This window comes from Rhinopithecus bieti, unplaced genomic scaffold (assembly GCF_001698545.2).
Source record: "Rhinopithecus bieti isolate Rb0 unplaced genomic scaffold, ASM169854v2 scaffold_14826, whole genome shotgun sequence".
In the NCBI taxonomy this organism is placed as follows: domain Eukaryota; kingdom Metazoa; phylum Chordata; class Mammalia; order Primates; family Cercopithecidae; genus Rhinopithecus; species Rhinopithecus bieti.
In genome coordinates, this window is record NW_016808328.1 from 3,670,173 (window position 1) to 3,686,925 (window position 16,753).

The 16,753-nt window shown below is 40.5% G+C and overlaps 1 protein-coding gene across 1 annotated transcript in view; it reads left to right on the plus strand.

Moving 5' to 3' along the window:
* USP48 (ubiquitin specific peptidase 48) overlaps window positions 1-16,753 on the plus strand; it is a 116,297-nt gene that overhangs the window by 45,300 nt on the left and 54,244 nt on the right. Inside the window, exon 9 of the mRNA XM_017886478.1 lies at window positions 9,198-9,377. Coding sequence (XP_017741967.1) covers window positions 9,198-9,377 — 180 coding nt within the window. The remainder of the gene's footprint in view (window positions 1-9,197; window positions 9,378-16,753) is intronic.

Sequence of the window (16,753 nt, forward strand, 5' to 3'; positions counted from 1 at the left end):
CAAATTTTTAATGTAGAAATTATTTTATAAACTCTGTCTCTTTCCAAAAAAAGAAAAAATTTCTAGAGGCAGCTTACAATGGAAACAAGCTGTAAAAACCTTTAGGAGACATGATTGGGAAGGTTGGGGAGGAATGTGCTAAATAGATATGTAAGCTTTCAAATGTATGATACTCTTCAGTACTGTACTTTAAAATTTGTACCTCTAGGGAATAAGGAAACTGTTTTCAAGTTTGCTTTTGGACTTCAATGTTAGATTGTTATATTTTGTTGAATAAATAAACTTAGCTCTATTTTACTTTATGTAGTAGTTTGCTTCTTGCCTCCTTTGTTCAGGTAATTGAAATCGAGGAAAATCTAATGGGTTAGTGGCTTCCCAGTCCAGAAACTTAGGAGATGTGAAATGAGCACTTTGCTTGACTCAACTGGATGAGTTTGAATTGTTACTATTATAGTTATTAAGTTTATTATATATTTGTCCAGTTTATGCTATAAAGAAAATATTTATCAAAAGGACGTGTTAGATCAAAACCTGTAGAAATATTTAATTTTAGTATGTTGGTTTACTAAATATAGTGCTTTTTATTTATTAATTTGTTTTCGAGACAGGATCTGGCCCTGTCACCCAGGCTAAATTGCAGTGATGTGATCACTGCTCATCACAGACTCAGCCTCCTGGGCTTAAGCTGGAACAACAGGCATATTCCACCATGCCCGGCTAATTTTTAATTTTTTTTTTTCAGAGACAGGGTCTTGAACTCGGCTCTAGTGATCCTCCTACCTCAACCTCCCGAAGGTGCTGGGATTACAGGCATGAGCCACCATGTTTGTCTCCTTAATTTTTGAATAAATAAGTAAATAAATAAATATTATCTTCTCATTTTAGAATTGTTAATTAGGGCTGGTAAAAGCAATCTAGTGGTTTATAGTTAATAGGCTTGTCTTTTACACGCTGTCATAATACTAGCTCTGCCTTATATAGGTAGAAAACTAAAAACAGTTAACTTTTGTTAATTGCTTGGAGTTTGTTCTAGATAATTTGGGAAATTCAGAAAGCATAAAGAAAAGAAATACAAACCATGTGTAATTCTGTCATCCAGATAATTAGTATTTATATTTTCCCATACCCACACATAACCACACAAAGCTGTACACACATAGCCACACAAAAGTCAGAAGATGGATCTAAAAGATGATCTGTTGTTAAAAGGAGAATCCACCTGTTTCTTTAAATGGTGAGCCTGCAAATATGCAGACATCTTTAGAATGAGGGATTCTCATTTTCAAACATTAGCCCCTGACTCTCCAACTCAAGTCTTGCCATGTTCCTTGGGGATTTAAAAACTTATCTTTTTTTTTTTTTTTTTTTTTTAATTTTGAGATAGAGTTGCACTCTATTGCCCATGCTGCAGTGCAGTGGCATGATCTCGGCTCACTGCACCCTCCATCTCCTGGGTTCAAGCAATTCTCCTGCCTCAGCTTCCCTAGTAGCTAGGATTACAGACGCCTGCCACCATGCCTGGCTAATTTTTTATATTTTCAGTAGAGACAGGGTTTCACTATGTTGGCCAGATTTGTCTTGAACTCCTGACCTTAAGTGATCTGCCCACCTTGGCCTCCCAAAGTGCCGGGATTATAGGCGTGACCCACCGCCCCTGGCCTAAAAACTATGTTAATTCTGAAGTTTTTCTTTTTCTTTTTTCCTTTTCTTTTTTTCTTTTTTTTTTTGAGACAGAGTCTTGCATTGCCCAGGCTGGAGTACAGAGGTGGGATTTCAACTCACTGCAACCTCCACCTCCTAGGTTCAAGCAGTTCTCCCTGTCTCAGTCTCCCGAGTAGCTGGGGTTACAGGTGCCCGCCATCATACTCTGCTAATTTTTGTATTTTTACTAAAGACAGGATTTCGCCATATTGGCTGGGCTGGTCTCAAGAACTCCCAACCTCAGGTGATCTGCCCGCCTTGGCCTCCCAAAGTGGTGGAATTACAGGTGTGAGCCACCACGCCTGGCCTTCATTTTAAAGTTGATGAGTTTAATGAATTGATGAATATAAATCCAGGTTATCTGCAAGAATTATAATGTCAAAATTTTTAATGCTGTCTGTTGGTAATAAAGTTATAGCTACTGCTAATACCTGTGGGTTACTGTCTTCATCAATGATATAGAGAATATTATTAAGATTCATTTGTATACGCTCCTTCCAGCTGACCCAATAGCAACTTCTCTTTTTCAGTGATCTTGCCTTCCACCCTTGTTTGGCCCTTACTCAGTGCCTTACCTTGCCTTGTCCTTCCATAGTTGAAGCTTCATATATATCAGCATATTTTAGTTTTTTCTTTTCAAATTTTGAAATATATCATATTCCTAAAAGTTCAGAATGTGAAAATGCATGGCTTAGTGAATTGTGAATTATGCGTACTCCCCAGATCAAGAAAGAAAAACATTTCTGGTACCCCAGAAGCCTCCTTTTATGCCCCTCCCAGTTGCACAGTTAAAACCACCTTCCTCCCCTTAAGTGTAACCATTTATCTGACTTTCATGTGGAACGCTTCTTTTATTTTTTTCTTCTTTAGCATTTTACTATATAAGCATGCATCCCTAAACGTGGCTTAGTTTACTCTTTTTTCTCCTGGGATGTTGCCAGTCATAGCATAACCCATAATTAAATCTTACTATGCTGCCCCTGCTTCTTTACCTGGGTTATTGAAGGTAGTGGGAGAAGAACCCCACTGGTGACTCCCCCAGATCCTGCTGAGTCTGTGATAGTTAACAACCTTATCAAACTTTGTTCCTCTCAGACCCTGCAATGTCTTTGGACACTGCTACCTTCTGTGTTTTCAGCTGAGGTTTCATCCGTTGGACACTCTTGTGTTTTTGAGAACTAGGTCCCGCTGAGGTTTCTGGGACCCAATGTACTCCCATACTCTGGAGACTGATGCATTTCTAGAGAATCCTGGGCTTTGGCTCCTCTTCAGCCTCCTTTCCTTTTCTCTTCCTCTCTTCCTTACCCATTGTCTTGCAAAACGAGGTGCTTTTGACCAATTAGGGTCAATAGAGCCACAAAAAGAAATGTATCACCGTTCTCAGTTACTGATCTATTTAAAGTGAGTTGTCATCAATATTTGTTCACAAAGGTATTAAAGGTATCCAGAATATTAAAAAAAAATGTTTAAAACGTTAAACATTAAAACACCCAGTTTTATAATCCATTACTGACAGTGTTGGAATATTGTTCAGGATGATCTCTCTACCTGAGTTGGTTGTTGCAGTGTTGTTTTGTTTCTTCTGTCTGTGGTTGTCTGTGACCGCATGCTGCTTATTGCACATAGAGAATTATTTATGGGGATTCCCCTAGGGCTAGGATATGTACCATCTCCTCTGCAAAGCCCTTAGGTTTATTTCTGTCAGGCATTTGGGGCCTGTGCTGGTTAGATATGATCACAGAGTTCAAGGCTTGAGGTTCCCTGGCTTACACAGACTGGAAGAACTTGGTATGGGCAATCTAAGACCATGACATTTCCCCCTCCTTTTTATTTCTGCTGTTCTGTTCAGGACTTAGGAGTTTTTCTTTCTTTTTTCTTTTCTTTTTTTTTTTGGAGACAGAGTTTCGCTCGTCACCCAGGCTGGAGTGCAGTTGCGCAATCTTGGCTCACCTCAACCTCCGCCTCCTGGGTTCAAGCGATTCTCATGCCTCAGCCTCTCGAGTAGCTGGGATTACAGGTGTTCACCACCATGCATGGCTAATTTTTGTATTTTTAGTAGAGACAAGGTTTCACCGTGTTGGCCAGTCTGATCTCGAACTCCTGACCTCAGGTGATCCACCTGTCTCAGCCTCCGAAAGTGCTGGGATTACAGGCACAAATGAGCCACTGTGCCCAGTCAGGAGTTCTTATGGTTCCCTGAGGTTAGGAAGAGAGGCTTTTTCTGGCTCACCTTTCACATGAAGTAATGGGGAGAGTGCATGTAGTAGAAAGAACAATGGGGGGTGATTCCAGGTAAGCCCTAAAATTGGAGTATGAAAATGCCCCCTAAGGCAGCCTGGGCCAGCTAATACTAATAATTAACCTAGAAATTATAACATGTATTCTTAACTCTCTGGATAACATCTTTACCCTCAATGATCTCAAAACAGTAAGCAATCGACACTCCCCTAAATTATTTTAAGATGGTCTTGCTCTGTCATCCAGGCTGGAGTGAGTGTGGCACGATCACGGCTCACTGCAGCCTTGACCTCCCAGACTCAAGTGATCCTCCTACCTCAGCCTCCTGAGTAGCTGGGACCACAGGTGTATAGTACCATGCGTGGTTGATTTTTTTTAAAGTTTTTATAGACTGAGTCTCTCTATGTTGCCCAGGCTGGTTTCGAACTTACGGCCTTAAGCAATCCTCTTGCCTTGGCTCACAAAGTCCCAGGATTACAGGCATAAACCACCACACCTGGCCTATTTTTCATATGTATTTTAGTTCTATCTTTTTTAAAAAAGAAACTTACAGACTATCTTACATAGGAATCCTGGTGTTGACCTACCTCCTTTGTTTATCATTCTTTGCATTCTGGACCTTCCATCTGGAAGAGTTTTAAAATATTGAATTAGAGCTTATAAAATTCTTTTAGTAAGGGTCTATGGGTGAAAGATTCTTTTCAAGTATTATTGTCTGGAAGTGTCTATTTTGTCCTTGTGGAATTCATTTTCTCTAATCATGGATGGTTACTTTTACTCATTGAAGATATCATTGAAGAAGATAGCATTCTGTTGCCTTGGGGCATCCGTTGTTGCTGTCGAAAAGTTGGTTGCAGTCTAATTCTTGTTTTAACAAGGGACCTGTTTTATTTTGTCTGATTTTAAGACCTCTTCTTTGGTTTTGGTGTCTTGCAGTGTCACTGTGACCAATTTTGGTTTGTTTTTTAATTTTGATTCTTTAAAAATCTTTCTGGTTTTCTAGTAGGAAAGCCTGCTAGACACATTCTAAAAGAGCTGTTAACACTTGGTTTCGTTTTTAATTGATTTATTCTTCTCACCTAGAGCATCTGAAAATTTTCCAACTATTACCTCTGAATGCTTTTTCTCTTTTCTCTTTCCTTCTGGAATGCCAGTTAGACATGTGTTAGATTTTCTTATTCTATGCTGCACGACGCCCAACTCTTCATTGCTTTGTCCTGCATTCTGCATAATTTCTTCAGCTCCACCTTGCACTTTATTCATTCGCTGTTCAGGTGAACCTGATCTGAGGTTAAACCATTTTATAGAGTTTTGACTGTCGGTGACTATGATTTCCATTTCTCGGAGTTTGATTTGGTTCTTTATCATTTGATTTTCATTTTCTGTAGTCTCTATTCCTCTTAATCTCATCATTTATTTCTTTAAATATACTTAAAATTTTATTTATGTATTTGCTATTTCCACTGACTGAAGTGAAAATCTTCATCAGTTTGATTTTGCTGCTGTTTGCTACCTCACAGTTAAGAGTGACTTGTGTTATGTGACGTGTGTGTGTTGACGGAACTCATTCCTTAGGACTATCACTCGTCCCAGGAGCACATCAAACACAACTCTTGGCGTGGGGTTTTTCTGACTTCATAGGTAGTGTGAATTCATAGTAAAAAAATATTTTTGAGGGCTGGCTTCTTATGAAGTTGTAATGGAGATTTCCTTTTGGTTTTTGATTTTTACCCCTAGGTCCCAAAGTCTAAGTATAAGGCAGATAATTTTGTCTTATCATTTCCTGTGGAGAGCAGGTTCATTTTGATAATCTTCTAAACCAAAGAATTCTAGTTTCAAAGAAAACGTGGTATATATACACAATGGAATACTATTTGGCCTTAAACGGGAAGGATATTCTATCATGTGTGATCACATGGATGAATCTGGAGGACATTGTGCTATGTGAAACAAGCCAGGCTCAGAAAGACAAATACTATATAATCTCATTGATACTATATATAGAATCTAAAAAAGTCAAACACATACAAATAGAGAAGAAAATGGGTTTACCAGAACCCGGGGAGTGGGGGTGGTGGATGGCACAGGCAACGAGGATTGGGGAGGTGATATTCAAAGAGTGCAAAGCTTCAGTTCGACAGGACAAATAAGTTTTGGAGATTATTGCACAGCATGGTGACTACAGTTAAATAATGCATTGTGCATTTTGAAATAGCTAAAATAACAGATTTTAAATGTTCTCATCACAGAAAATGGATTAGCTTGATTTAATCATTCCATGATGTAAACATTTCAAACTTCATATTGTACCCATAAATGTATACAATTATTATTATTATTATTATTATTTAGACGGAGTCTTGCCTTGTTGCCCAGGCTGGAGTGCAGTGAGTGCAGTGGCATGATCTCGGCTCACTGCAACCTCCACCTTCTGGGTTCAAGCAATTTTCCTGCCTTAGCTTCCCGAGTAGCTGGGATTACAGGCACCCACCACCATGCCTGACTAATTTTTGTACTTTTAGTAGAGATGGGGTTTCACCATTCTGGCCAGGTTGGGCTCGAACTCTGGACCTCAGGTGACCCGCTCGCCTAAGCCTCACAAAGTGCTGGGATTACAGATGTGAGCCACTGCGTCCAGCCTGTTCATCAATTTAAAAAGAACCTTAGTTTCCTGGTGGGAGTCCCCTGTTAGACTCCTCACCTTTTATGAACCTTAGCTGTTGTCTCTGATCCCATAAGCCCTTTGAGATATGGAAAAACAGAGTTCAAGTTGATCATAGTGTTCCCCTAACACTCCCAGAGGGAAACTCTATTGTCCTTACTACATGGCTTATTGCCTTCACATGGTATTGGGCTTCTGATAATTCTTATTTTCTTGACAGATAGTCAGTGCGTTTAGAAAGATTTAAAGATATTTTTATCTTACCCAGTATCTTCAATATTTTCAGCTGGGGTAAGCTCAGTGGGTTTTGGCCCAGGTATTAATCTACATTACTGTTTCCCCAACTATGCTTCAAGAATGCAGGGACTCTGTTCATTTAGTCAACTGCTGTATCCTTCATGCCTGAAACCATGTCCATTATATTTATTGTTTGTCTAATGAGTGATTGGCTGTACTGTGCCGTGACATACTCTTTGCATTTGTTATAGCAATGAAATAGTCTAATTCTAATCTGGGCAACACAATGAGACCCTGTCTATTTAAAAAAAAAAAAAAAAAAAAAAAGGGCCGGGCGCCGTGGCTCACGCCTGTAATCCCAGCACTTTGGGAGGCCGAGGCGGGTGGACCACTTGAGGACTGGAGTTTGAGACCAGCTCGGCCAAAGTGGTGAAACCCCATCTCTACTAAAAACAGAAAAACTTAGCCAGGCATGGTGTTGGGTACCTGTAATCCCAGCTACTTGGGAGATTGAGGCAAGAGAATCGCATGAACCCAGCGGGGTGGAGGTTGCAGTTAGCCGATTTATCGCACCATTGCACTCCAGCCTGGGCAACAAGAGCAAAACTCCGTCTCAAAAAAAAAAAAAAGGCCAGGCATGGCGGCTCACACCTGTAATTCCAGCACTTTGGGAGGCCGAGGCAGATGAATCACCTTAGGTCAGGAATTCGAGACCATCCTGGCCAACATGGTGAAACCCCTTCTCTACTAAAAATACAAAAATTAGCCAGATGTGGTGGCAAGCTCCTGTAACCCCAGCTGCTTGGGAGGATGGGACAGGAGAATCACTTGAACCCAGGAAGCAGAGTTTGCAGTGAGCCAAGATCACGCCCTTGCACTCCAGCCTGGGCAACATGAGCAAAACTCCATCTCAAAAAATAAAATAAAATAAAAATGTACATCTGTCGTCCCAACTACTCCTGGAGGCTGAGGTGGAAGGATCGTTTAAGCCTAGGAGGTTGAAGCTGCAGTGAGCTATCATTGTGCCACTGCACCCCAGTGTGGTGACAGAGCAAGACCCTGTCTCAGGAAAAAAAAAAAAAAGTCAAAATCTGTGCAAAGATTTATATTGCAAAGATAATATTATTGCTTATAAAGACCCTCAAGTGCTACCAGTTTAAATAAATGTTCATTAATGTGGGTGTGGTTAGGCATATTATGGTAATTATATAGAGTCATGAGTAATTTTTGAAAGAATGATGTGAAAACATTTTGTTAGAAAAAAACTGTAGGTTTCAGTATTAATTGTGGTTATGTGGGTTTATTAATGAATTTTTTTTGTTTTCCAGTAAATAACAGAGCATGTATAGTGGAAGTGATCTTTTCTAACACATTTTCCCCATAATTGCTTTAATTTTCCCCATAATTGCTTTAAGTTTAGGATCTTTACAAGATGTTTCTCAAAGTTTAAGACATTTTAGTTCACTTTAAAATGTAAATGTTCATTCATTGTCAATATTTTGATGTATGTATAAAGCCTTTTCTTTTTGAATACCGTGTAAAATATAGACTGTGATTTGTAGGTTTTATTTAATTAAAATAGTATAGGAACTTAAAATACAAAGAAATCTGAATGCAGTATCATTCTAGATTTTAAAATTTTCATCCCTGTATTTTCCAACTGTTTGGCCTACACCTAGTTTTAGTTTTATTTTTTTCCAGCTTTAGTGAGATAGACTTGGCAAATGAAACTTTGATCTGAAAGTGCTAATGTGATGATACATATGTCTTGTGAAATGATGACCACAGTCATGAGTCTGCATGTGTCATCTCAACGCACTGTGTGTTAGATTTCCAGAACAAAGTTTGTGCCCTTGGACAAATGCCTACACCTGTTTTCAGAGCAAGTTTTCATAACTTGCTATCAGTTTTTGCCAAAACATTTATCTTCTCGTCTATAAACAATAGCCTTTTTATTTGACATTCGTGTCTCCCTGGTTTGTGTGAGTTTTAATTTTTGTAACACATCAGAGAGTATGAACAGCCGATTCTTGGGATGCGTGTGGCTTCGCTAGTCTGTGCTGAAGAGCACAGTATGTAGTAGAGTAGCTTATACTCCCTGAGTGCCCAGGAGGCCATAGTTTTTCATCCATGTATTTTGCAGAGGCTTGGAGAGTTAATACAGTGTGCTTAGAGTGTTTTTAAGAGAGTGTTAAGGGAGTGTAAATATACATTATTTTGTAAAAGTAATTTGTAAAATTTTGGTGACATGTTTTAGTTATACCACATGTATAAAGATTCGTAATCATTACAATTCAGGCTCAGGATATAAGAAATACTGTTACCCAACGTTTCTTTTTCTTTCTCCCTTTCTCTCCAGGTGGGTCCTATGTGTATGAACTCAGTGCAGTCCTCATACACAGAGGAGTGAGTGCTTATTCTGGCCACTACATCGCCCATGTGAAAGATCCACAGTCTGGTGAATGGTATAAGTTTAATGATGAAGACATAGAAAAGATGGAGGGGAAGAAATTGCAACTAGGGATTGAGGAAGATCTAGGTAAAACCTTTAAGTTGTGAGTGCCCTTTTAAAATATAAATTTATTTAGTAGAAATATTTGTGATAAATTATTATGGCTCAAGATTATTATGTTATAGACTCTCAAGGATATTTGCATTTCTTAAACACATGTAAAATCACTGAACATCTTGTATTAGCAATGCTTGTTTTTCAGTTTTGTGTTCTTTTCGAGTCCTTGTCTTACTCTGTTGCCCAGGCTGGAATACAGTGGTGCAATCACGGTTGACTGCAGCCTAAACCTCCTAGGCTCAAGTGATCTTCCCGCCTCAGCCTTCCTAGTAGCTGGGCCTGCAGATTTGTGCCACTATACCTGGCAAAATTTTATTTGTTTTTTTTTTGTGACAGAGTCTTACTCTGTCATTAAGGCTGGAGTGCAGTAACACCATCTCGGCTCACTGCAACCTCTGCCTCCTGGGTTCAAGCAGTTCTCATGACTCAGCCCCCCGAGTAGCTGGGATTACAGGCATGTGCCACAACGCTCAGCTAATTCTTTTTCCTTTTCCTCTTCTTTCCTTTTCTTTTTTGGTCACTCTTGCTGCCTTCTTGTCCAGGCTGGAGTGCAATGGGAAGATCTCGGCTCACTGTAACCTCTACCTTTCGAGTTCAAGAGATTCTCCTGCCTCAGCCTCCCAAGTAGCTGGGATTACAGGCGTGTGTCACCACGCCTGGCTAATTTTGTATTTTTAGTAGGGACACGGTTTCCCCATGTTGGTCAGGCTGGTCTTGAACTCCTGACCTCAGGTGATCCACCTGCCTTGACCCCCTAAGGTGCTGGGATTACAGGCATAAGCCACTGCACCTGGCCTTAATTTTTTCTATTTTCAGTAGAGATGGGGTTTCACTGTGTTGGCCAGGCTGGTCTTGAGTTCCTGGCCTCCAGTGATCTGCCCACCTTGACCCTCCCAAAGGGCTGGGATTACAGGCGTGAACCACCATGCCCGGCCAAACCTGGAAAAAATGTTTAAAACAATTTTTTTGTAGAGACGGGGTCTTACCTGGTTGCCCAGGCTAGTCTCAAACTCCTGAGTTTAACAATCCTCCCGCCTTGGCCTCCCAAAGTGTTGGGATTATAAGGCATGAGCCACCACGCCCAGCCAGCAATTCTTGCTTTTTAAAATTTTAGTTAAAAAAGTTTACAATTATTTTGTTCCAGAGATGATTTTCATAGTGTCATGTTTTCAGTAAAGCTTGAAGGCAAATGATCAGTTTTTAATTACCAGGTTTATTTAAGTGGGTAGGGGAGGATCATGGGTATTGTTAATGATGATGAATAGTAGATTTAATGTAGTAGGATTTGTAGTTGTTTTCCTTGGGTCAGGAAATTTATTTCGGGGAACTAACTGTAGCAGGTAAACTTTGTTTTTCCTTCCTTTAAGTATCTTACCCAAATCCTTGAGCAGTGCTTCTGTGGAGAATGAGCTGGTTGCTACTGTGTAGTGGTGAGGTCTGCCATAAAGAGTACTTCCTGAAATAGTATCCTAGTATATACTTTCATCACCTCAGTTGTCTTGGGCCTAAGTACTCATTTATTTTCCAAAGGAATGGACAGTTTTTCTAGTTGGAGCCATCTCCTGAGCTGTTTATCACTTTCTTCCCATCGTCTGTCAGAGGCAATTGTCCAAGGGCACAGGCTTTGTTCTGGAAATCTTTTTTTTTTTTTTTTTTTTTTTTGAGACGGAGTCTTGCTCTGTCACCCAGGCTGGAATGCAGTGGCCGGATCTCAGCTCGCTGCAAGCTCCGCCTCCCGGGTTCACGCCATTCTCCTGCCTCAGCCTCCCGAGTAGCTGGGACTACAGGCGTCTGCCACCTCGCCCGGCTAGTTTTTTGTATTTTAGTAGAGACGGGGTTTCACCGTGTTAGCCAGGATGGTCTCGATCTCCTGACCTCGTGATCCGCCCGTCTCGGCCTGCCAAAGTGCTGGGATTACAGGCTTGAGTCACCGTGCCCGGCTTGTTCTGTAAGTCTAACACACAGCATAGTGAGATGACACATGCAGACTCACAACTGTGGTCATCATTTCACAAGAAAATGCTAAACAGCTTTGGATGAGGTTCAGACTATGGTATCTGAATCAGAGAAAAGAAATGGGAGTAAGTGTGTGTGTGTCTCCTGCCACTGTTCTTTCTTAGTGGGTCAGAGACATTTATTTAAGGTGTCCAGTAGGCAGGAAGGAGCGTAGCAGTTGAGATTTGCTTTCGAGACATATGCATTATCTCTACAGATAATAGATTGTTAACTCCATTCATGTAGCTTGGAGAAGTCATTCTTTCACTTTTAAATTTTATTTTCTTTACTTTTATTTATATATATTTTTTGAGACAGAGTCTTGTTTTGTTGCCCAGGCTGGAGTACTGTGGCATGAACATGGCNCCAAAGTGCTGGGATTACAGGCTTGAGTCACCGTGCCCGGCTTGTTCTGTAAGTCTAACACACAGCATAGTGAGATGACACATGCAGACTCACAACTGTGGTCATCATTTCACAAGAAAATGCTAAACAGCTTTGGATGAGGTTCAGACTATGGTATCTGAATCAGAGAAAAGAAATGGGAGTAAGTGTGTGTGTGTCTCCTGCCACTGTTCTTTCTTAGTGGGTCAGAGACATTTATTTAAGGTGTCCAGTAGGCAGGAAGGAGCGTAGCAGTTGAGATTTGCTTTCGAGACATATGCATTATCTCTACAGATAATAGATTGTTAACTCCATTCATGTAGCTTGGAGAAGTCATTCTTTCACTTTTAAATTTTATTTTCTTTACTTTTATTTATATATATTTTTTGAGACAGAGTCTTGTTTTGTTGCCCAGGCTGGAGTACTGTGGCATGAACATGGCTCACTGGAGCCTCGAACTCCTGGGCTCAAATAATCCTCCTGCCTCAGCTTCCCAAGTAACTGAGACCACAGGTGTGATCCACCACACCTGGCTAATTTTGTGATTTTTTTTTTTTTATAGAGACAGGGTCTCCCTGGGTTGCCCAGGTTGCTTTTGAATTCCTGCCCTCAGACAGTCCTCCCACTTGGCCTCCCTAAAGTGTTGGCATTACAGGCATGAGCTTCCGTGCCCGACCTGTTTTCTACTTTTAAATAATATTTCTGTGTTTATAGAATTTCAGCAATCTAACTCCCATTTTACCTAAGTAAAACTCAAATTCTTAGCATTTGCTTATACAGTATGTGTTTTCATTATGACATTCCTACTAGGAACAGAATTGAGATAGCACATTAATTGGGTTGAGTGAGGTGGCTTACACCTGTAATCCTAGCACTTGAAGAGGCTGAGATAGGAGGATGCTTGAGCCCAGGGGATCAAGGCTTCAGTGAGCCATGATTGCACCACTGCATTCCAGCCTGGGCTACGGAGTGAGACCTTGTCTGGAAGAAAAGAAAAAAAGAACTTTAAATTGTGAAGTTATGTCTTGGTTTTATTTGACTGTTTTTTATTGTTTTTTTTTTTTTAATCTGTCTACATTCTAGGATTAAAAGCATTGTTAAGGCTGTCTTAAATATGGGTAGTCCTAAATTTTAAAACAGTTCAAGGAAACACTAAACACCCATTGGCATCTCATTCCAGTGTTTTCATAACTCATTATTTTATGCAGCATATATTTTAGCTTGCATCTTTTAAATCAAAATAGAAAATATTTTAAATTTCATTAGACATTCATTGTTATGTTGTATCCTGAAGTTTTATGAATCATTTTATATTCCATCTTACACAAATTCATGAACATCTTAAATCTTGGGTACTCTTTTTTTTTCTTTTTTTTGAGATGGATTCTCCCTCTGTCGGCCAGGCTGGGGTGCAGTGGCACGATCTCAGCTTACTGCAATCTCCACCTCCCAGGTTCAAACGATTCTCTTGCTTCAGCCTCCTGAGTACCTAGGATTACAGGCGCATGCCACCACACTTGATCAATTTTTTGTATTTTTAGTAGAGACGGGGTTTCACTGTGTTGGCCAGACTGGTTTCAAACTCCTGACCTCAAGGGATCCGCCTGCCTTGGCCTCCCAAAGTGCTAGGATTACAGGCGTGAGCCACCATGCCCAGCCTGTTACTCTTAATTAGGAACGGATGACTAATCTCCTCTTACCTGTACATGTTACTGGTATTTTAATTCCCTGTGACAGTACAGTGATCTTCCAACCTTTTTTGTTCACATATTGTCTGTAAGACTGTTGAACATCCAAGCATGGGTGCAAGGGAAAACAAAAATTGAACAACTTTTTTTTTCTTTGCACATTTTAAAATCTAACAAATTTCATCATAAATTTTAAGTAGCTCCAAATGCTGTAATTTATGACATAATAAACACCGAAACTTAAATTGTAACATCACTCTTTTATTAATATCGAGATGACATTAAATACCATAGAGATTTTATGTCCACCAACATCCTTTTCAAGGATAACTGAACAGGTCTTATTTTATAGTAGACATTTTTAACAATTCCGTTTTCTTCTGTACTACTATTTCCATTACATTTATCCTATAGAATTTTATTCTAATGGAATATAGTAAGTTTTTTGTGACTATAAAGCTCTAAATACTTAAAAAGTACTTCTGGATAGAGTTCTGTTTTTAAAATTATGACTATTACTACATAATTGATAAAACTCATAAAAGTATGTTATAAATTTTATTAAACAGTAAAACTTTTCTGTAAACGTATTTTTGTTTGTAAATATATCTTAATGTGATAGATGAGTCCTTTTTCTGTCACTGGCTGAGAGGTTATATCTTTCTTTTGTGACATGGGAGTCAAATGATTGTGAAAAGAAAGGTAGAAACCATCATGGGACCTCAGTGTTGAGGCAGAACCATTTTAGAAAAGCACATGGTGAACTGAGGATCTGGTAACTGGATTTCCTTAGAACTGCCCATAACCTGTTCTGTTCTTTTTGAAATGGAGTCTCACTCTGTCGCCCAGGCTGGAGTGCAGTGGTGCTGTCTTGGCCCACCACAACCTCCGCCTCCTGGGTTCAAGCAGTTCTCCTGCCTCAGCCTCCCAAGTAGCTAGGATTATAGGTGCATGTCACCATGCCTGGCTAATTATTTGTATTTTTAGTAGAGACGGGGTTTCACCACATTGACCAGGCTGGTTTCAAATTCCTGATCTCAGATGATCTGCCTCCATAACCTCTTACCTCTCAGAAAGTTATCTGGAACACTGAAACCCAATTTGAAAATTGTTTTCATGTGCTGTAGTTGCCATCTGAAACACTTCATGTTTTCCACTTGCTGTTTATTTTATAGAGATTAGTGGCTAATGTTTCTGGTTGTTAACATTTCATTCCTTTTGTTTTTTCTTTTTTGAGACTGTCACTCTGTCACCCAGGCTGCAGTGCAGTGGTGTGATCTTGGCTCACTGCAACCTCTGCCTCCTGGATTCAAGTGATTCTGCTGCCTCAGCCTCCTGAGTAGCTGGGATTACAGATCCCTGGCTAATTTTTATAGTTTTAGTAGATATGGGCTTTTACCATGTTGGCCAGGCTGGCCTTGAACTCCTGACCTCTGGTAATCCACCTACCCCGGCCTCCCAAAGTGCTGGGATTACAGGCGTGAGCCATTGCACCTGGCCCATTTCATTTCGGTTTTAAAAATGATGCTATTTTAGGCTGGGTGGGGTAGCTCACGCCTGTAATCCCAGCACTTTGGGAAGCTGAGGAAGGAGGATCACTTGAGGTCAGGAGTTTGAGACCAGCCTGGCCAACGTGGTAAATTCTCGTCTCTACTAAAAATGCAAAAATTAGCTGGGCGTGGTGACACACACCTGTAATCCTAGCTACTGGGGAGGCTGAGGTAGGAGAATCACTTGAACTAGGAGGCAGAGGTTGCAGTACACCGAGATCATGCCATTCTACTCCAGCCTGGGAGACGAGTGAAATTCTGTCTCAAGGAAAGAAAATATGCTATTTTATTTCTTTGGGCAATTAAATTAAGTCTAGATTTATTTGTATTATTTTGACTAAATTGAAGAAAATCTATTTACTAAAGTGATTACTGAGCTAATTTTATTTTCAAACTGTACATATACATTTTATATTTGCTTTTATTAAAAAACAACATTAGGCCGAGGTGGACAGATCACGAGGTCAGATGATTGAGACCATCCTGGCTAACACAGTGAAACCCTGTCTCTACTAAAAATACAAAAAATTAGCCGGGCGTGGTGGCAGGTGCCTGTAGTCCCAGCTACTCGGGAGGCTGAGGCAGGAGAATGGGGTGAACCTGGGAGTCAGAGCTTGCAGTGAGCCGAGATTGAGGCACTGCACTTCAGCCTGGGCGACAGAATGAGACTCCATCTCAAAAAAAAAAATAAAAAAAAAACCACACACACACAATATTAAAACAAATACTTGTGTACCAAGCAATCATTAAGAATAAAAATATTTCGGCCAGGTGCAGTGGCTCACACCTGTAATCTCAGCACTTTGAGAGGCTGAGGCTGGCAGGTCGTGAGGTCAGTAGATCGAGACCACACTGGCCAACATAATGAAACCCTGCCTCTACTAAAAATACAAAAATTAGCTGGGTGCGGTGACGCATTCCTGTAATCCCAGCTACTCCAGAGGCTGAGACATGAGAATCGCTTGAACCCAGGAGGCAGAGGTTGCAGTGAGCTGAGATTGTGCCGCTGCACTCTAGCCTGGCGACACAGCAAGAGTCTTGTCTCAAAAAAAAAAAAAGAAAAAGAATAAAAATATTTCCAGTAGAGTTGAAGTCCCATATTCCCTTTAGTGATTGCATCAGTCTTGATTTTTGTTTATTTATTTTTTTGAGACAGAGTTTCACTCTGTCCCCCAGGCAGGAGTGCACTGGCACACTGCAGCCTCTGCCTCCTGGGTTCAAGTGATTCTCCTGCCTCAGGCTCCCGAATAGCTGGGATTACAGGCATGTGCTAACATGCCTGGGCTAATTTTTGTGTTTTTAGCGAGACGGTTTTCACCATGTTGGCCAGGTGTGAGCCACCGTGCCTGGCCTATTTTGATTTTTTAATTTAATTTAACTTTTTTTTCCCCCGAGACAGAGTCTCGCTCTGTCATCCAGGCTGAAGTGCAGTGGTATGATCTTGGCTCACTGCAACCTCCGCCTCCTGTGTTCAATCAATTCACTTGCGTCAGCCTCTCAAGTAGGTGGACTGCAGGTGCGTACCACCACGCCTGCCTGCTTTTTGTATTATTTGTAGAGACAGGGTTTCTCCATGTTGGCCAGGCTGGTCTTGAACTTCTGGCTTCAAGTGATCCACCCATCTTGGCCTCCTAGAGTGCTATGATTACAAGCATGAGCCACTGTGCCTGGCTTCAGTTAATTTTTATAATTTAAGACTAACATAAAAATCAGCTTATGGCAATAGTGA